The 22,247-nt window shown below is 44.0% G+C and overlaps 1 protein-coding gene across 3 annotated transcripts in view; it reads right to left on the bottom strand.

Moving 5' to 3' along the window:
• LOC121625557 (kinesin-like protein KIF21A) overlaps positions 1-21,157 on the bottom strand; it is a 33,510-nt gene extending 12,353 nt beyond the window's left edge. For 2 of the 3 annotated variants that reach the window (XM_041963684.1, XM_041963685.1), the window contains exons 1-13: positions 20,839-21,157; positions 7,617-7,839; positions 5,856-6,038; positions 5,185-5,334; positions 4,765-4,899; positions 4,474-4,638; positions 3,953-4,068; positions 3,174-3,369; positions 2,893-3,082; positions 2,008-2,071; positions 1,558-1,761; positions 841-891; positions 51-111 (exon numbers count right to left, since the gene is read on the bottom strand). In XM_041963684.1, the coding sequence (XP_041819618.1) occupies positions 51-111; positions 841-891; positions 1,558-1,761; positions 2,008-2,071; positions 2,893-3,082; positions 3,174-3,369; positions 3,953-4,068; positions 4,474-4,638; positions 4,765-4,899; positions 5,185-5,334; positions 5,856-6,038; positions 7,617-7,839; positions 20,839-20,882 (1,782 nt within the window). In that variant the 5' untranslated portion in view covers positions 20,883-21,157. The remainder of the gene's footprint in view (positions 1-50; positions 112-840; positions 892-1,557; positions 1,762-2,007; positions 2,072-2,892; positions 3,083-3,173; positions 3,370-3,952; positions 4,069-4,473; positions 4,639-4,764; positions 4,900-5,184; positions 5,335-5,855; positions 6,039-7,616; positions 7,840-20,838) is intronic. The other variant, XM_041963686.1, reaches the window with a different exon arrangement.
• Between the last annotated feature and the right edge of the window lie 1,090 nt (positions 21,158-22,247).

Here is a 22,247-nt window from a genome sequence, read left to right as displayed (position 1 = left end):
ATATATCTAAACATCAATCTAAAAGCTTGATTTCGTGATTGTCCACCTACCGCCTCTGCCTCATCGTTGCCTCGCTCCTGCTCGTTGTCTGGCACGCCCTCTCTGATCACACTGAAAGAGGAAAAGACTGTTTGCCAACTACCGACCCAGACAGAGTTCTTGTAGATACTGTAGGTTAGATTTGGAATTCACTGCAATTCAATTTACAACAAGGATGGCTAACATGACCATGCAAATGATTATATGCTTGATCAGATCAGGAGCAGATGTGGAATCAGTGTGGATTAATGGATGATTTCACAGAGACTGCATGGGGGAGATCAACATTAATGATACACTGGGAAAGACAATGATTGACAGTTACTACCATTCAAATTACAAGATGATTTCGTTTTAAGAGGGCCTGCCACACACTTCTAAGATTTGTTGACCATCATCTTGAAAATGTAATGTTTTTTGCAGTCCATACAAAACCATTTTCCTCATTCTAACTCCATTTTTTTACAGATTGAGTCAGTATTGATGATGAGATCTGATCAACATCTTTCCGTGTGCAGCGAAGAGCAAAAAAGAGACAAAACAAAGGGTTAAGAGGAAGAGGTGGAGCTGGTTAAAAGATCTGCTTCCCTCCAGGCGTGTAAACCACCTGTAGGTGCAGAAGAAGTTAGGGGTTAGTTACTTAAAAAGGGATGTTTTGGGTTTGGACCCGGGTCAACAATCAACTGAAATCCCATCAATTACTTGGTGCATTTTAATCTGAGCAAAAAGGGACATGATTTGCACTGCTGGTAATTGAACCAGTTTCAGATCTGACCCAATCCTGGATGGGGTGTGGCAAACCTGGCGTGTTCGACCGGTGTGTGGTGGTGATTCTCCTCATATCGCCTTAGTCTTCGAAAAGAGAGAGGGAGGGGAGGTGTGGAGGTGAGGAGGAGGTAGAGGGGGCGGGCAGACAGGCCGCAGAAGTTGGGGCGAGTGAGGGAACGTTACAAGACGGGAGAAAGAAAAAGAGCAGCAAGAGCAGGTGAGTGCAGAGACTCTCACAAACACTGTGTTCAGATGAGGATAAACGTCCTGATCGTGCAGGCCAGATGACGCATGAAATCCCTCTGAAGCGCAGAGCTCGAGGTTTGCCCTCGCAAGTATAGAACATGCACAGACACATTATAGAAACACTCACAGCAAAAGATGATCAAAATGATCGTCGTGCTTCAGCGTGCCAGAGCAACCATCATCATTAATAGCTTTAACTATCATCTTGTCTCAACCCAGCCGTCATTCCATTAGAGAAACATCAGGGTGTAAACTGCTAATGCAGGGAGCCAGGAGATAATTACACACAACACACCAGGCTACAGACCCTTGCCATGGCAACAGACAAACATCAAGAGGCTATTTTCAGTGTCTTCACAACACTTGTATCATTCTAATACACCTCCGAGGAAGTTCACAAGACTTAATACCAGCCTGACTTCTCAAAAAAAATGTGTGAGCAGGTAAAAACTGAAAGCATGAAACACACAAAGTGTCTTCAAAGTGACAAATCCCGCACTCTACCTCTTCTTCTTCTTCTTCTCCTTCTTCCTGAGCTTCTCCAGGTCTTTCTTGGCCATCTGGATGACGTCGCTGGCCTCCTTCTCGGGAGCGAAGAGGGCGGGGGAGAAGGAGCCGGGCCCTCCGTACAGCGTGGAGCGCGTGGAGGCCCGCGACAAACTCTTCCTGAGATTCTCGCTCACGGCCTCGCTTTCAAGAAGTTTAGCTCTGAGAGAGCGGGGAAAGTGTCACACAACGAGAAGAAGTGTTTTCAGTCGCTGTGAAACTTTCAACAGATCTTCATCTCAATCAGACTTTATAATTACATATGTTAATTATTCCTGCTGTCTTGTTTTCCTTTAACAATTCTGGTACAATCACTTTAGCCGATGCTTGTGCTGAGCAGTTTGGAACAGCTGCTGATTAAATAACAAAAGGCCTACTAAAATAGTATAAAATCAAATCACGACATACCTAAGCTCCTCGATCTCTTTGATGTAATTCTGAATCATATTCCCGATCTCTTCGTTACCTTCACCTGTAAGCAGAGGCACATACAATATTAACATTAACAATTAACATACAATATATACAATATGAGACAACTACTACATACAAAACTGCTCTTTATTCTTGCAGTACTTCCGTGAGACCCAGTTCAGAAACATTCTTTTGGTGAACCTGCTCATGTTTCATCTTTGAATGAATCTGGTACGTCGGTTTAAGACTAAAAACCTACAAAATGAATTAAATTCCCATCAGGCTCAGCTGTACTTTGACCTTAGTGCTAATTAACAAATGTTAGCAAGCTAACACGCTGAACTAAAATAGCTAACACTGTAAATGACCCCGCTAGCATTGTCAATGGCCGCATATTAGCATTCTGAAAGTAGCATTTAGCTCATGGAGCTGCTAGCATGGCTGTAGCCTCTTGTTAAAACAGTCAAACAAATGGATATCTGTTACTTGAAACTGTGCTGAACATTAAAACAGTAATAAAAATACTCACCATTACTGCCTAATTTTTAAAAAAGTAACAGTTTGCAAGAGATACAAAATGTACTGCATCGGTAAAACTGTATTATAATAGAAAAAAGGTGTATGTAAGTAAAGAGTTGTTTTTTTTGACCAGCCAACAGTGTATTGATTGCAAGGTTATCACTATGTACGGTTGTCAAAATTATTATACTTTAAGATACAAACACAGCAGAACCAGCTAAAAATAGGATTGACCTCAAATAAATACATACAGTTTAAATACATGCACTTTTTTGAATTTATATGCCACATTATGGTCTGTGGTTCTCAGCTTGCTGATATGGTTCCCCACTGTTCCCACAGTCTTGTCACAGTGCCCACCTGCTTTAGCCAGGGCCTGGTTGGCCTGGTCGCTGAGGACCTGTGTGAGTCTGGCTCTCTGGGCGTCGATGGTCTCCTGCATGGCCTTCACCCTCACCCTCAGGTTGTTGTTTTCCGTCTGCAGCATGGAGTTCTCGTGCACCAAGTCGTTGACACCCTCCATGCCGTCCTCACCCACCATACGCTTCCCCTGAGCATCAGGCAGGCCAGTTAATGTCACAAATTATTTTTCTGCACAGATTTTATCCACCAGCCTCATTCCTCCGCTTCAGCCTTCTTACCGTCTTGTACTCCATCAGCTCCATCTGCAGTCGTGCTATCTCCGTCCTCAGGGCGCTGATCTGCTGGCTGGCTCTGTCCTGGTTCACCATCACCTTGTTCTTAATGTTCCGGGCTCTGTTGGCATACTTCAGAGTGTTCAGGGTCTCCATGAAGTCCCGGTCTGACGGGCTGATACAGGCGATCATCATCGTTTGACTAGAGGACACACAGACGAAGGAAATAACTTTCCAGGGTCTTTTTTAACATTTTTAACTTCGTGTTAGTCGACATACAAATGTACTGAAACCATAACTGGGCCATAGTCAAGGGGTTACTGCATTAAAGATGTAAATGATGGCTCAATTGGAAAAAAAACACAAGACTGACAGTTAATGTTGCATCCTTCCTTGTTCACATAACATCTTTAATTTGTACAAAAGAGCCCAACTCTGGAGTAGGCCATGATTACTGTGTCATGGGTGAATCATCAAGACTTTAATGCCAACTAATGCAACTAATGTGGCAACTGGTTGGTCAAAAAGAAGAAGACAGTTTGCTTTGTGCTATTTTAGGCTAGTTAGTGATGAGGACTGCTATGTTACGCATACTAAAGGGTAAATTAAACCTACTAAGTGTAAGGAAACACTTTTTAAAATCAATTTAACATTCAAACCATTTCATGCTCAATCACTAATATCAAAGCATCAACTTTTGCAGCACCAAAGATGTTTCTGATTCATAATCAAATGTATACATCCATATTTGTTTACTATATTTTAATAAGACTCAGCACACAAACCTGTTGCCGCCCAGTGAGTCCTGCAGCAGCCGGGTCAGTTTGGAGTCTCTGTAAGGCACGTGAGTGGAGCGTTTACTTCTGTCTCCCAGAGCACTGATGACGTTTCCCAAAGCGAGCTGAGGTAAGACAGGGATATTTGAGGGTAAAAAATCCCAGGACTTGCTAAAATATGGAATAAATAACACTCTACTTAAAAAAAACAACAACAACAACATTCATTTGTACTAGTGTGGAGCTAAAAACAATGGCAAGAAAGTAAGTGTGCAGTTCATGTTTTGGCCACCTGGGGGCTCTCTTCCTCCACAAAATCACCAGACAGGTGAACATCATGTGCAACTGAGGAATGCCAGAATCAGTGCTTTCCATGCGCCAATAAGCAAAAGAAAACTTTCTTATGTTTATGTTGCAAGCCAACTCTAAATCATGATGAATCAATGGCATAAATATGACTGTGACCTGTATCTGCACTGTGTAACAGAACATGTTCCCTGCAGAATGACACATGCTCTGAGCTTCCTCACCAGCCCACAGTTGATGGAGATGCCCTCTTTAGCTCTGTCTCCTGTAGCTCCAGTTCTCTTCAGTCTCTCAGAACCAGCCAGGTCCACAAAGTGGAACTTGGCTGTCAGCGTCTCAAACTCATTAATCTCTGAGTCGTTGGCGAGACGGTTGTCTGTCACATTATCCTGGCAGAGACAGAAGGGACAATAAACACAGGCGATACACTTTTCACCAAGTGCAATGTTTCAAACGTCTCATGGTAACACGTTAGGTGGCAGCAGAGGCCCGACGCTGTGTGTTAGAGCACGTACGTCGTTATCTGGAGAGCAGACTCGAACTTGGCACAGGTGGATGGTGAAGATGGCGTGGGAGCGCGAACTCTGGACGTTCATCTGGGTGCTGGCGGTGGTACGAGACAGGGCGCCTAGCTTCAGACACTGTATCATCTGTTAGAGGAGAGAGGATGGGAAAGGATGGCAGGAGAGAAGGAGCCAGGAAATTGTTATGTACAGAGAACCAGTCCATGATAGATAGATGTCTCAACAACAGACACCACTAGAAGTTTTTTTTTTCCTATTTAGGTAAACTGGCCGTCTAATATTCTAGATGGAGTAACACGTTTTCCATTTCAGAATATACAGTATATATGAGAATTTGATTTGTAGTATGCTTTTATAGTAAAAATAATAGTAGTAACAGGTACCACTGTTAATACAGCTAAATAAGCTGACCTCAGCTGCAGAGGTGACGGTGCGGGTGGTGACCCCAACGGTGTAGATGCCTCCATTGGCGTCCTCGTGGATTTTGATGTTGGATCGCTGCTTCCTGGCCTCGATGTCCCGCGTCGAGTCGAACAAGTCCAGCACCTCCTCGTTGTACAACTGGAGAGTGTGTTGAAAACAGATACACGTATTGTCACGTGACCGGTCAACGTAACGATGACTTCCCGGCCTCATCTTTCCCCTCTCAGCTGCCTCCTCGCCAGCTGTTAGCAGCCACTTGCTGGCGATTAAAAATAGATCCAGAAGCTGACCACAGAGACAGACTAATGACAGTTTAATAGCTGCAGGGTCATGTGGACGCTTTCACAACTTAAAATCACTGCACCCCCTGCTGACCTCCGACCCCTTGCTGTCTGCATGCTCCAGCTACATCAGGCTAATGGACCTTAAGTGGAATGGATGTTTCGAGTTTAGAGTGCTGATAAATGCACCTTAATTTAAGACAAAAACACTAATTTCTGGGGAAAACGCCCTCTGAAACTGTCAAATTAGGGTTAGGGTTGGGTAAGTAGTGGTTATGGTTATGGTTATGGTTAGGGTAAGTCTCCAGGAAATGAATGTCCACTGAAGTGATGGAAACAGGACTGTGTGTGTGTGTGTGTGTGTGTGTGTTTCTGCACCTCCAGGAACTGTGCGTTGATCTTGAACTCAGGAACAGGCTTGCCCTGCTCGGTGGCAGCCTGTCTGCGCTCCTCGATCCCTCTGAACAGGTGGTTCACGGCCCGGGGGATGATACCTAGCTCTTCCTCTCCGATGTGCACGTCGAAGCCGGTTCCCATGGTGTAGGTCTTCCCCGAACCCGTCTGGACACGGGGGAGAAGACAGAGTCATCAGTTGCTTTATTTGTATTTCTGTGGCTTTCTAACGTGTTTTAGTGTGTTTTTGCTGTAAATTTCATCACATATGTGAGCTTTCTTAGCTGTGTCATCCAACAATTCAACAATCTGGGTCTCGGGGCTTAGGGTGCAGCTCTGAGAACTTTCTCTAACATGAGGGGTGGGGGGGTGGGGGGGTCAGAGGGGATGGGATGGTCACCATGGTGACAAAAAGAGGAATGCAACACTGATCCCAAATTCAAGCGCTGCCCTTCTCCTCGCCGTTGAAGCCCCTGAAAGAGACCTTGACAGGAGTGTGTGTGCGTATCTCCCTGTGTGTGCGGTGATAGATGAGGGGGTGCATGCAAGCAAATGTGTGTACATGAGAAAAGCTAGTCGTGTGTGTTTGTCTGTTTAATTCTGAGACCACACCTGTGGTTCCTGTGTGCACATTCACATGCACTGCGTGTGTGTGTGTGTGTGTGTGTGTGCGGCCTCCACTGCGCCCTGTGAAAGGCTCTTTGACAGGAACACAAGGGCTGCAGGGACAATGTGAGGAGGGAATAATGAACAGAGAGACGAGGAGCGTGGGGAAAGATTAAGAGGCGGGAAAGTTGAACTGAAGAGGTTTTTCAAGCTAAGGCAAGAGAAAGTTTGACCGATCCTGAATCAAATCTATCTCTCCAACCAGAATGCAATTTAATGTGAAATTTGTTGAATTACTGGGGGTATTATTTCTGTCTTGTGCAAAGTTTGAGTGTAAGGGAGTTACAGACAAAACCTTGATAATAACATTTTAATTTGTCCATTTATTTAAAGGGACAACAAACCAACAAACAGCTGTGCAGGGTAATAAATCCTCTGTGCATTTTCTTGTGGGTGTGAAAATGTATAAAATACTATATTTATCAACTTCTGTATTAATAGATTATTAAAGAAATATTCAATGTTTTTGCTTTCTTGCTGAGAGCTTAATGAAAAGATTGATGCCTCTCTAATATCTGTCTGTTCAATATGAAGCTGCAGCCAGCAGCTCGTTAGCTTAGCTTAGCATAAAGACTGGAAACAGGGGGAAACAGCTAGCCTGGTTATGTATAGAGGTGACACATGTCTAACTATTCCCTTAAAGTGCAAAGCTGTCAGTGGGCTGGTTAGTGTTTCAACGGTTTAATGTCTCTTTATCAAGGTTTTTGACTTTGCAGTTTAGTTCCCTGCTCTGCTATGAGGTGAAGTAATCAGTACACGCTCTGCCTTGATTGGGTAATAAACTCCCTCTCTATCTCTATCAGAGCCAATATAAAGCTGTGGTGGTGAGAGCAGGTTGGAACGTGTCAGCTGATAGTGTATTGAGCTGGTGCAGCTGTAAAGCCTCACTCCCTTATTACGTCTCTGAAGATATGAAATGAAATCAACTTCAAATCACATGCTGCTATAAATCTCGGGATGATGAAAGCAGCTCTGTCCCCTTGAGTGATGCGAAGCTAAAGTGTCAATGAATGTGTAAATGTTCATAACATATCACTGTGCAGATCTAGTAACGTGCCAGAGAGAAGCCTGTTGACCAACCTGCCCGTATGCAAAGATGGTGGCATTGTAGCCCTCGAAGCAGCCTTCGATAAGTCTCTCGGTACACTGGTTGTAGATGGTTTCCTGCTGGGTGTCCATGTCGAAGACGTGGTCGTAGGTGAAGGCCTTGTCCTTGCCCAGCACCACCTGCGGCTCCCCGGGCATCACAAACGTACAGATGTGACAGCCCTCGATCTTCTCTTTGGCCAGCTGAGGACGGATCCTGGTGGGAAGAATCAAAGACAGTGAAAGTTTTTAAGTGCCCACCACAAGCCTTGATTTCCTTTCTGCACAAAATTTCATAGCAAACGACCAACTAACATACAGACAATACCACCCCTATAGCTACACTGCTAAAAAAGGCAAAACCCCCGGCAGCCTGGGACATTTCAAACATCAAAACACATTCTCCAGATTTCCATGGCCCTTGGCACCTCTGGCCTGTGGAGGTTTGTTCATGTGTGTGTGAGGAAAAGGCAGCGCGGAGCTGTCTGTGCATGCACCTACAGCCTGATCAAGAATTTGCCTGGTGTTTGAAATCCATGATTGATTTGATTTGTAGCTGAGCTGAGCGTGGGTAACATTTTCACTGAGCTGCAAGCAGATGAGTGCTGCTACTGTGCAGTGTGTGTGTGTGCGTGTGTGTGTGTGCGCAAAGGACCATGCAGTGCCAGCACACTCTCCAGCAGGCATCATATGCAGTACAGTGCCCTCACTGTTCACGAGAGAGAGAGGGAGCTCTGGGTAAACACAGCCCTGGGTTTCTTTAAGGAATTGCTCTGTTTGCTTTAGCGCAAATAAGCACACTGTTATTACATCACTTCCTCCCATGATGCACCTCTGCCTCTCATCACTGAACTCTCTGTCTACCTGAAGAGGAAGTGGAAATACTGGTGGCAGTCCAAGGAAATATTGGGAGCATTAAAATATCATAAATACGTGCTTTAATAGAAGAATATTGAAAATTATATATAGCAAAAAATAATAGTAATAACATTGGATAGAAAATGGACATTTTCTGTTGGGATACCTTTTTAGAGGGGTTAAACAGAAGACATAATAACCAAGACACCTGAGAATCTCAGAACAGTGTTGTTATAAATGGCTGTTATTGTTGCTGTCTGCTGGCAGGCATTAAATGAGTGTGTCTGTGTGTGTGTGTGTGTGTGAGAGAGAGAGAGTGTGTGTGTGTGTGTGTAAGGGTGTAGCAGTTTGGATTCAGTGTCTAACACTTTGTGTGTACACTTTGTGTGTGCATGCATTAAGAAAAGACTCTCGTATCCATCACAGAAAGACTCTAAAGAACTATTGAATGGCCCAAAAGGACAGTGTGTGTGTGTGTGTGTGTGCGTGTGTGTGTGTGCGTGTGTGTGTGTGTGTGTGTGAAATCAGATCCCAGCTATTTAGCAGACTCTATCTGGGATCACAGCCCTGTTGAGAAAAGGGGACAGAGCCAGGGAGGGACCAATGAATCAGGCCTGAGGAGTCTTACCTGCAGTGACTGCACACCTGTAGAGTGTTATAACTGTCAGCTCTGTGTTCCCAACAGCTGAACTGCTCGATTAATACAATGTCTGTCAGCGAGATCATTCAGCTTTGTGATGAAAACATCTAGCTTTGACATCAAGGTTTTCTCATTCTTTGTCTTGCTACAGTACATTTATGTCTTAAAAATACTAGAAAAATGTGTTTCACATGCAGGTAGCATTCACCTGTCTGCAGACTCCATGTGCAGCATAAAATTAGACCATGGTTGCTCACAGATTGATGAAAAAAGCCAATTATTGCCCGACTTCTTCATCAATACTATATTAGCCGAATTTCTCTGGGTTTTGAACATTGCTAGGTCTATGGCAGCTCTAGTTGAACCTTTAATTTAGAGTCCCCACCTGCCTCCTTTCAGCCTTGTTTAGGCTTCCACCAACATCTGGCTGAATATTCCTTAGCAGTCCCCAGCAGACAAAAGAGTTAGCATTAAGCGAACTTATTAGAGTTTTTTGCTAAAACAGCTGCACCCGTGGAGACAATGCTGATGAAAAGCAGTGAGAGTGAGCCAAACAGTAAAGCTGTGGGACATGAAACCAAAACAATGAGCTAAAAAGCTCAGTAGATCTGAGGGGGACTGCAAGCCCTCATTACAAGCGCCCCCTTACACATTACACATATTAATCTGACCCATTGTTAATGGATAATATTGAATAGTACAGCTTTAAGTTTTATAGCAGTGCTTATTAAACCACATAATCGATGTTGTTCTAGGTGAACCTGATGTAACTGTGACAGTCAGAGTGTTTAGGTCATCTGAGGAGACTGTGATTTAATGGTAGGATGGCTTAGAGCGTTACAGGAGTGAATCTGCATTAATCCTCCTTTGGCCACCTTCCCAAAACTTGACAGCGAGCCATTACTGTAATCCAGTGTAACAATGGAGGCACTCACTGCTGCTTACAGCAGGGGCATGAAGTCACCGGGTTATTGTTCACTTTGGCGACTTGCGCGTGTAACAAAGTCTGGAAATTTAGAAAATGTCATGTTCACTGACGTGTAAAGAAATAAGTCAATGTTTGCTCGGCCTACAGAATAAGAGGGGAGCGAGCCTGTAGCCCCGTTTAGAATAAATGCCCGCTCTTTCTGATTGTGTTCATCTCCACAGTGTGACGGCATGTTTGTTTTGTGTGCATCCACGACATCCCCGTGGTCCTCCATACATCGGAGCCTCTAGGGAAGGGTGGGTTCAGTGAACGTCGGCGGTGAGAGATAACAAGAAAGCAAGAGGATAAAAAGAGAGAGAGAGACCGGCCAGAATGGTTACAGCCCAGACAAAACACTGATGACAATGAGCTTTTGGAGGCCGCCGCAGTCCGCCCGGTCAAACAGACCTATTATCTGTCTGCGCAAGGATCCTCTTTCACATAACAAGAAAGTCTATCTGAACTGATTCAGCCTTTTGAAACTTTTTCTTACCAGTTTATTGGCGATTCAAGCTCCACAAGGGACCAATTTTAAGACTCTTCTACATAACATTATCAAATTAATCGTGACACCTTGCTCATTAATGTGCTCTAAAGAAATGAGACCCTGAAGAAGATGTAAATCTTCTACCTCATGCCAACCAGCTTAGAAGTCGAGACAATTCCATTTCCATTCGTTATTGCTACAGCTGAATGATGTTTTGAGCTAAATGCTAACATGCACACAGCAAACTCTCTGGATGAGCGCTGGGCTGTGATGCAATTATGAGCGGGGTATTTCCCCAGAGTATTTCCCAAAAAATCAAACTATTCTTGAATGATAGAGTTAAGTTTAGACCACTAAAATGCTTGGTCTAGGTCACAGAAAGTGTGCAGTCATGGTTACAAAATGTTGATTTGAAACTCAAACATGCTATGGCTGCATGCAACCTTGCTTTGTCCCATAAAGGACCTGTACCTTTTACGCTGCACACCAATCTTGCACTGCAGTATTGTACACCGGATTGATTTTCATAGTGCACTAAAATGAATGAAAGCCTTCAAGATAGAAAGCCATTCTAAAAACATATTGTATGCTTTGTAAAATAAATGGGTTAAAACGGTCAATGCAGCTGCCACCTGGCTCCAGACAATTGTTTTAATGTTGTGCATCATTAGATTTCTGATGATGAATGGATCTCAAATTCAATTCAGTTCAGTTCCTCACATTAATCACGCTTGAACATTGTGGCACAACGCAGCTCTACTCTGAGTGCTTTGTTGGATGTGTACTGTATGTGTTCACAACTAACACAAGTTCCTGCATCACCCATCTCAGCTAACTGTAAACAGGTGAGGCATAGGTTAGGTGTGAAGCGCGTCCTGCTGGTGTGTTATTAGTGTGACTGACTTTAGCTGTGATTATGATCTGGCAGGCTTCGCCCTGTGGTTCAACCCAAAACACTCTTTTCTCCTGGATGAATAAGGGCTGCCCTTCAGCGCTGTGGAGGTTTACACAGCTAATCCACCTTCTAGGGTGACACACAGGCTCCTCACAGGCTCTTTCTCCAGGAAATTAAACCACCATTTCCCAAAACGTGCACCATTACACACTCATTTACACACACATGCACAGAGAGAAGCATGTCTAAACACTTTCAGACTCTTGCTCATGTAATCTCGCTGTTTTGGGGAGTTGTTCATTAAGCATGGTCAAGAAAGGTAACTACATTGTGCAGCACTTGATGATTCATCACGCGAATCCAAATCCAAAATCGGTTTGAGATTTTAGCTGTGCTTGTATATTAAATACATGTCTTGTGTACTTAGGTAAAATGTGAAAGTAAAAACAGTTTTACAGTCTCACAGACACACACATACACACACACACACACACACAGGGGGGGCCCCAAGGCCAAGTGAAAACCTTTGCGGGGTGACTGCTCCACACATTAATCTGCTATGACAGTTTCAGCCTGTTGAACACTGAGAAGAAAAGTACTAAGAAGTTCGAGAGTGGAGAGGATTAGAGGGACACATTTACATAGTGAATTCTGGGGTATTTATCACAGCTCTGTGCTGATTTATCACAAAAAGAAATCTACACTATAATAAACAATACATGAGGGATTTTGATGGCCAGTTGGCCATTGGTTCAAAACCAAACAAAAAGACCCAAGAAATTTTCATAGCAAGACGTTCAGCATGATAAAAAATGTGATTTAAAAAGGTAGAAAACATGCAACTTACTTCTGTTGGTAACTAAATTTTGGCAGTTTACTTACTGGAATTTGACATCTTCTACTGTCTTGAAGAGTCACATGACCGAACTGATGCTCCTGTGGCATAGTTAGCATAGCGTAGCACTACGATTGGAAACAGGGGCAGCTAGCATGGCTCTGTATCGTCCAAGAAACCCCCTATAGCACAGCATCCTATCGTTTACACTTCATCTGTTGTCTAAAATTAAGCACCAAGACATGACATTTTATTTGGAGAGCTTTAAATGTGCCAGGCTAGCCAGTCTCAGTGCTACGTTAAGCTAACTGTCTGCCTCCATCTTCACAGTGAATAGCTTTATATCTTCTGAAGTCAAATATTCCCCCAAATCTTGAGCTAGCATTGCCAAAAACTGCCGTAAATTCTGTTCCATGTCGAAAAGAAAAGCACATTCACCTACCGTGTTGAAAAGTTAGTGCTAGTGCTCAGATATCTTGTTAGCTAATGGCCAGAGATGCATATTAGTTTCTAAAAGAAAATGCTAACTGGGCTAGCTTGCAGTTTATGCTTAAATAATGGGAACTTAACTAACTGTAACTGGCTGCCAAACGGCTAATATTCAAAATGTGAAAGAGTAATTTCAGGACGTTAAATCCTTTCTTGTTAAAGAAACGGTGCCTTATGAGGAGGCTACCTTAAGTTATGTTTTAGCTGCTTTGGTTGAGTTTTTTATCCAAAGCGACAAACAATGTCTGAGCACAGGGGGACTTTTGTAAAGACGAGTGCAGAAGTAAACTGAGCAGCTCACAGTTCATGGCAGGCATGGACTGATGTGAGGCGTTTAGAGTGATGAAATACAGCGCACATACACACACACACACACACACACACACAAAGTATAGTCCACATACACATATACCTATTCAAATTCACACACACATTATACTCCGGACAGAGACGCACACAGAGGGGCTTTGTCAGCCTCTCCCAATGTGACAAGTCCTGTTAGGCTCCTGCTCCCAGTCTCATTACTGCGATTACAGTGACGGCCTGAGAAACAGCATGCTCCTCGTGCACACACACCCGAGAACACCCACCCATCGCACGCCTTCACCTTGACTTTGGCAGCATCATTCTCATGCTGGAAATGAAAAACCCTTGCAAAGAACTTAAGAAAACAGTTAAAATGTACGCGCTCACACAACAGCTTCTGATACGATAGTGTGAAGCAGACATGGCTGCAACTTCTCGGATGCTACCATGACGTTTTTAGACAGAGACCATTGTACTCTGATAGATCACATAAAAAAAAATAAAAATATTGACCTGATGATCAATAAAGACGACGACAGGAGACAAGAAATGATGAGATGCTGGTAAAATAGCGGATGAGTCAGCCCATCGGCATCATCCTGCTGATCTCATCCTCCCTGTATCAAATCACATGCTGACATCATTCCTTCAATCAGCCAATCAAATCACCCCCCAGAGATGCAGCCGATCATGCTGCATCATCACCGGCAATAAAGACAACAAAGCCCATTCCCATTTCTCATTTCATTCCTATCTTCCTAATCTAACCCTTAGTAACCTAATTTTTGCTTGAGCCTTCACTTCAAACGCTGCACAGCTGGCACAGGCAGCCCAGAGTGATTCAGCACAAACATGAAGGAACATCCGAGCCCACGAGGCAGGAGACAACGAGACTCTTTTCTCCACATCTCGCACTGCCACCAGCACTCTGAGTCATCACCTGACCCCATCATGTACAGTCACATATTTTTGGATCTCGCAATACTTAAAGGCATTAGGTCTGGAGCAGGAAATGGCCAGAGTATGTTTGACTTTGATACCAAACAAGTATTCGAGGCTGAGCTTTTGTGCTTCTAAAACTCATTTTCAGCTCTGTATAACTGTGAAAATGTGACATAATTATCCGTGTCAGCTGCAGGCCACTGAACTTAAAGAGACACAGGCTTTATTAGTACGATATTGTTCTGAGAGTGACAGAATAAAAGTGCTGAGATTGAACTTTACAGGTCTTTTAAGATCAAACCTAGACAAAACAAGTCTAATTTTGCCTTAAAGGAGCAGCTCACCCACATATGTAGAAGAGAAAAGCTTCAATAACAAAGGAGGCTAAGCAGCTGAAGAATGTCTGTGAGTGCTCTGATGAAGATATGAGTGGGCTGTAGTCCTCTATCCAACAGAGGTTAATGAGGGACCGCATTGCACCACACACACACACACGCACACACATGCGTGCATGCACACACGCAGGTGTCGCAGTTTTTTGGGTCCCTTGTAAGGACCCACAAACAAATGTTCTACTGAGCCTGTGTTGCTCATGTTACTGAGACAAGAGAACTGTAAACACTTGGATTTCGGTGACACACACACACACACACACACACACACAAACACACACACACACACAGACAGCCCTAATCCTTCTCCTAGTCAAAGGCCTTTGTTGACGTGTAAATACTGAAAACCATCACTCTATTTTTCAGGACTGTAGGAAACATGATCATACCACTGCATTCATTCACATCCTTTCAAGTGTGTGTGTGTGTGTGTGCTTTAAGAACGCCTTCATGCACACCATCATGACTTATTATATAACAAAATGCACACACAAACAGACAGTTCTTTTATAATCCACCAAAGAGACGCTGCGGGTGCACTTGTCTTTATATTTATGTGTGTGTGTACCAGCACGGTCTAATGGCCGCCCAGAGCAAGAGGACGAAAGAGGAGACATAGAAATGATGGAAGGACGTAAATAAAACAATGAAATAAGAAAGAAAAAAGCAACCCTGCCACAATGATTGGCCACTGTTTTAGCTCAATCCACCCGGCAGGACTGTGTTTCCATTCACTGTCTCTCCATTGTGTGGCAGCTGCTCTCGACATCAAGAGCCAATTCATAGCATCCCTCTCTTAAGTGTACTTCTGTGAGCTCAAACAGGTCGAAAGAGGCTGAACGCAGCCACGCTTTGCAGTTTTGGGGCACAGAAGTACTAAAGAAGGATGTATCATCAATTACTAGACAACTATTCTGGTGCTGAATTCATCATTTTAATTATTTTTCAAGAAATAAGCCCAAACATTTGGCATCTTACATGTGATCTTGCTTTGCTCTGTTTAACATCATTTGAGATTGATCTACAAATCATCCTCAGAATTAGACTATTACACTATAAATAAATTGCACTTCCAGTTGATTCCTTTCATGTCTAAAAAAGGATGCATCCTTGATATTTTTCGGTTGGCCAGAAAACCTTGCCCAGTCCACAGACAGTTATTAAGACGTATGACAGAGACCTTGAATCTGTCTCTTTCTCTCAGACTCCAGTGTGAAAACAGCGAGGCAGTGATGTCACAGGGGGCATTTGGGAATGTCGCCAGAAATAACAGAAAAGGGTCAAGAGAGAGAGAGAGGGAGGCAGACATGGAGCGGGAAAGAGGAAAAAGACAGAGTGTCCTGATGACTCAGTGTTTCAGTCCCCCCCTCCTCTGTCCCTGTGTTGCTGTTTAGATGGCTGACTGACCCGCGTCCATTCACAGGGCCATCGCCGCACACCCCGCCAGCCTTGAAAGGAAGCCACAGTTGCCGTGGCGACAGATAAAACAAGCTGCCGCGGTGATATTCTGACGGGGTCACTGATCACAGCCCTGACCGCTTCCTGGGTCAAAGGTGACCGAGCAGGAAGGAGGGAGAGGTTGACAGCGGCACAGGATGCTGGCTGTCACCCTGACTGGCAGCCAGAGCCAGGGTGCATGAGGATCACACACACACACACACACACACACCACTGACACCAGCATAATGGAAATGTTCCATGTGGACAAGGACGGTCTGGTCCAATCATGGCACACTTGGGACATGAGATGAAAGCAGTGAAAAACTCGGGGAAAAACAAGCATATCATCACAAAAACATGTTTCGTCTAAATCCATGGAAGGAAGTGGAAAAAGTATTGTTTCAAAATACAGCTACGCTAATTACAGTTCTCATCTTTAATTAATTAAACAAAAAAATCCATTCTGAATTAACCTTTGCCTGTGCCAGTTAGACAACAGTTATTGAATATCGCAGAGACGGCAATATCACATGACAGCAGCTGGCAGATGGCTCGCAGCGCGCTCTGCTTTGTGTCTCAGTTCACTTGAGTTGGTTCATGAATATTTATCATGAATATGGCTGGACGGACAACGGAGTCATGCACGCACGCACGCACACACACACACACACGCACACACACACACACACACACACACGATGCTTTTGTAGCATTCGGCAGCCGGCACGCAGCCTTTGCCCTCAAACATAATCCACAAAGGTCAAGAGGGCGGGACATGCGTCTGACAGACACTTGAGAGGAGCCAATGGGAGTTGCCTGGTTATTTGTAAAGGAGTGAGGTTGGTGGGGGTCTGACGATGTCTTGTTTGCACTTCCACTTCATTTTGCAGCACATTTTGAATGTAGTAACATTTTTAACTCCTCACATGTTTTCTGTTATTGTAAAAATAACATCAGGGGGTCGGAGCCAGCTTTGCATTCTCCTGCAGGGTGACAAAGGTGTCAGATATGAGGACATTTCATAATCCAGAGCTTTATTCCACCAAGGGTTGGAGGATATGTCAAGAAACACTGTTAGACCATTTGGGGCAGTATTGCAAATCAATGTTGGATTTTTAAATGTTTTTTGCATGAAATACCTGATTCATCAGGTTATTTTATCCATAAACAGTTTCTCAACTGATTTTCAACCAATTTAAGCACTAAAATGAGGATTTAAAACGATCACTGAGCTTTGCATGGTCAAAATCATTCACTCTAATTGATCTAATGAAAGAGGAAGAGCTATCTGCTCTGAAGTGAACAGTACGCAACCTGATTCTTCACTGCTCGCTAATTTTGGCTGCACGCTCTGAATTATTAAAGCCACTTCGAGGCTATTGACAAACTAATAAGTCACTTGACTGGCTCCTTCAGGCAACGTCTGTACCATGACTTACTTCTCGGATAAATCGTTAACTTCTCATATTGTTTTTTCATGGACTATAGGACGGCAGCATACACACACACACACACACAGATGGGCGGTTACATAAGGAAAGAGATGTGGAGCACACGAGCACATTCACTCAGGGGATAACCCTGCGAACACTCAGCGTGTGTGTCTGCTGAATCATCCAACAATGTGCTACTGAAGCGACCCATCTGTGCGCTGTCAGGAGTGAAAAAAAAACAGAGGTGGCAGCACAGCACACACATCTAATGTTTACTGTGTCTTAGCGAAGATCCATTAAGAGGAAAGTACACTTCGAAAGAGCAAACAGACGTTCAAGTGACATCATCTTTCCAATAATAAATCAAAATGACAAAAAAAAGCCCTCTGTTCAGGCTCCAGAGCCCTTTCTTTCTTCTGCCTATTACCTCAGACGAAGAGACGCTGAAGAAGTGTTTCATCACTCTGGACCTGTTGGGATGGGGGATTAGGGACCCGCTAACAGACAGCATTAGCCTGGCAGGCAGAGGCAGGCCTGGCTGGCAACCCTCGAGCTGATTACCGCAAACACACACAGACAACTAACTAAACTATTACAGAGCGGGGAGAGTCTGTCAGTCAGACGTCGCAAAGTTCAGGTTCACCACGACTTTAATGCTGCAAAGTAATTAGAATGTTGCCACGGCGATTAATAGAGCCGAGGACACCGACACGAAGCTGCTGTTTGATGTTCAAAAGGGATGAAGTCAGTGATTTAATAGCAGATGAAAAGGTTTGACTGACAGTGGAAATCAATTAGAGGTTCAGTTAATGATGACTCACTTTTCCTCAGGATACATCTTCATCATCTTGATGCGATTTGCTGGGAAGTGTTTTATGAAGAACATTAAGCAGACTTTTGTTCGTACAGTTTACACATTTAGCAAATACAAAGCATCATTAGCATTAGCTAGCAGCCTTGTTTTTAGCGATATTTACTTTGATTTTACATCTGTTTTTATTTATCAGTCAACGCCTGAGGGGGAATCTGGCCCTTTAGCGGCTGGATGCTCCACTGTGTTCACCAGCTAGTGGCTAACTTTGTCATCCGCTTGCTGCTGGGCAGTTAGCTTAGCACGGGTTATCAGAGGAAACGGCTGGAAATGACGACGAGAGCGGCGAGAGCAAACAAAACAGAACCACAGCAGAGCTGGGGACCGCGAAACAAAATGAGCTAAAAGATGCTAAAAAGCTCCATAGAGTGCAGAGTCAGGTGGTAATTACCTGTGTTTGTCACTTGTAACTGTCACTGAACGACACCTTAAATACTGCAGATCATCATTTGATCCATTTTCTGACAGAAATATTGATTACTGCAGCTTTAACTTCAATATTCCATAAGACTTTTGATCAATTTAAATGCATCATTGATTTTTTAGTCAGTTTTTTCACTGTTTCAGTGTGTTTTTTCTTCAACAGGCCTTTTTCTCTGCAGATATTTTGACTTCTGATTCTGTGCATGCATGCTGGCTCACTGATGTGGCTTCCTAAGACACTCAAAGGGAGAACAGCCATTGTTAATATAACCGGCTCCACCGGGGCTTTTCTTACTTAAATGTGCAAAAATCTGAATGTCTGCTGAAAAATTCAAGTGAAATTCATGCAAAGCAAACTTCAACAGCGTCTGAGACTGAAAAGGTGCGTGATGTGTGACAGAGGAGGATTAAGGAGCTCTGTGATCTTGCAGTTAAGGTCAGAAATGGATCTGCTTACCGTGTGTGTGTGTGTTTGTGTGTGTGTGTGAAAGAAAGATCAGTGACAAAGCATTTTCAAGGACCGCAGCTCAGAAGAGGCTGCTGACTCGAGATTTGGGGGTTTTTTTAGGAGTGAAGCCTTCTCGTTTTGTAGCATCACATGCACCAAAGTCATTTTACCTGCCTGATTTAAATTACTGGCTGAAAAGAAAATCATTCCTTAATTTATGCAACTCTCATGCAATCCTCTCATGATGGAGGAAGACGATATTTTGATATTTGTCTGCTGACTGAGAGCATGCTGGTTCATACACAATTACTGAGAAGTTCAAAACCTTCGGTTAAATGAATGAGATGAGAGAAGAAAGAAAGAAAGAAAGAAAGAAAGAAAGAAAGAAAGAAAGAAAAAAGAAAGGAGTCAGCTGACTATCAGAAGGACTGAAGTTTGAAACCCAACAAGCAAACAAGACGACAGCACTCTCCAAATAATTAATGAAGCTTTCTTTCTATCTTCTAAGAAGAAACAACATCAGTTATTTTCCACTCAAACACACACACACACACACACACACACACACACACACACACCTCTGAAGCCTGACTTGTACTGTTGTCACCAGCTTGTGTGTGCTGCAAAGCTTAAAAAAGTGTCTGCAGTGAACTGAGACAACAACTCTATGCCAGTGCCGCGTTATGAAGGCAGACAAATGTGACCTCGCATTGTGAATGACATCTTATCAATGACGGCGTACAGCACGAGACTAGGGGAGTGCACGATGGGACGTGCCGGCAGATTATTTATCATCTATGAAGGCGGGAGACGGCCTAGTAAACTGAGCTGGCTCAGTAAACACAGTTCTGGGTCAAAGTCTGAATGCACAATAACAAGCGAGGCGGAGAGGGGAGAGAAACATGAGAGGAACTGGCTTTTGTCCTCCTCTGAGCCCGTTCACATGACGCTTCAGGTTGTCTTTCAGACACACACACACACACACACACACACACACACACACACACACACACACACACAGAAAAGCACCTGTCCCTGGCTTTAGCTGCCATCCTGTCATGTCACACTATTGATAGCTTTATTGATTTGCTTTGTATCTTGTTGTCTGGGCATCTGTTTTGTTCCGTCCTGCTGCTGCTCCACACACACACACACACACACACACACACACACACAAGCAACACTTCAGATAAACTCTGATACCACATGGTGACTGTCTCCGCTGGTCTGTAAGTGACAGCATGGACTGGGGACAAGGGTCACATCAGTGCGCCACAGCCTGAAACTCAACACACAACAAGCGCAACATGTGAAATGGACACACGCGTGTCCAGTAAATAGACTGTCACACTGTGACTGCAGGACACACACTGTAGAGAAGAGTCCCAGGCTTTTCCTCGGCCTAATCCCGCAGAGCTGAGATCTCCATTCATAAATCCACTGTACAGCATGTACATGCAGCGCAGCAGGTATTAACAAAAGAAGCTCATGTAATCACTGCAGCCCCTGGCATGGCAAGAGAAACAAGAGCATGCACGTTGCAGAATAGCTTCAAAATAAAAGCATTTAGAGCAGGAGGGGGGTTGTTTTGAAGCGGTTCGCGGATCGAAGAAGAAGAATGGATGACCTGGAGACGCACTGGTAGATTGGAGTCGTTGTGAGCAGGATAGATGGTCCAATAATGGACGGTGAAGCTCAGGATAAAAGCAGTAACAACATGTGCATGCTTGGAGCAGGTGTGACACCAGCGCATCCTCGGAGAGGAGGGTCCCCCCCCGCTGCATCCTTACCTCAGGGCGACGCGCACCGAGCTCTCATCCGGCCCGCCGCTCATCGTGTCACCGGAGGCTTTGGTCCAAAGTGTCCGCTTAAAAATAGCTTAATTTCCCTTTTTTCTTGATCCTCTTACAAGACAAGGGAGCGCCGCCTGGCCCCCTCCCTCCCAGAAAAGCGCTTCTATCTTGAGCCGCCGCTCTCACCTCCTCCTCCTCCTCCTCAGTGGAGCCATGTTGAATGAGAAGCAGCAGCGGCTGGTGATCCGGTTCGTCTGCTGCCCATCGTGTGGGAAAATGCGCGTCGGGATCCGGCGGTGGTCACCTCTCCAGACGCATCGCCTCAGCCGGTCTGAGCGAGGTGTGTGTGTGTGTGTGTGTGTGTGTCTGGACGAGCGATGATCCACTCAGCGTGAGCCTCAAGACTGAGGACGTAAGCAGACTCCTCCTCCTGAGCTGGACCAATCCAGACAGGGGAGAGCTCGAGCCACAGCTCACGAGAACACACGCAGGGAAGACATGGCCAATAATAATAATAATAATAATAATAATAATAATAATAATATGCACTGTCCTATATGTTTTGTTATACTACATTACTCCATCCCACCTTATACTAAATCTGACATCCCACTCTATATGAAGCTTTACTATTATATTACATTATATTATGTGCATTATGTTATGTCAATATGTTCTTTGCTATATTTCTATAATGATAAATTGTATAGATTTACTAGACTTGCCACTTGTCACTTTTTTACTTCTAATTTTGTCTTTAACTGTTCTGTCTACACAGTTTGTATTTTTTTAACTTCTATTTTTATTTAGTTTACATAAATTTCTCTATTTGTCTCTACTTAATTCTGTCCTTGTGCTGTTGCAAGAATTGAATTCACCCTCTGGGAATCAATAAAGGCTTATCTTATCTTATCTTATCTTTGCCTGACATTCCCTTGTTTTGCATTGTTCAGGAAACATGTTGGTAAAATGTCTTGCTAAAGGCTCAGTCAGGCTCCACTGGTCTACTCTACATCAGATGGACCACATGCAGCGATAACAAGTCTGTTGTGTTTTTGTACGTTTGGAGCAATAACATCAAAAATCACCCTAAAATTCACCACAATGAACTCAGCTGCATTCTGTTTGAGTGCAGCTTTAACGGACAGCGCTGTTCGGCTGCCATCTTCTGGTCATCTCCTGTCATTGCACTGTTGGAATGACGGAAGGAATGAGGGCTGTCGGCTTGAACCACCACAGGAAAGTCGAGGGTAACTGCTCAGACATGTTTCAGTGTTTTATTTCCTGTGCAGGAATAAGAAAGTGGCTGTTTTGATGTCTTGTCCAGTTCTAACCAATCTAACTCCACCTGTATGGTGATATGGATGGCAAAAGAATCAATGAGCAGGTGGATGAAGACATCCATC

This window comes from Chelmon rostratus, chromosome 22, assembly GCF_017976325.1.
Source record: "Chelmon rostratus isolate fCheRos1 chromosome 22, fCheRos1.pri, whole genome shotgun sequence".
NCBI classification, from domain to species: domain Eukaryota; kingdom Metazoa; phylum Chordata; class Actinopteri; order Chaetodontiformes; family Chaetodontidae; genus Chelmon; species Chelmon rostratus.
The sequence above is the reverse complement of the archived record's forward strand: the minus strand, read 5'-3'. Positions and strand labels throughout refer to the sequence as shown.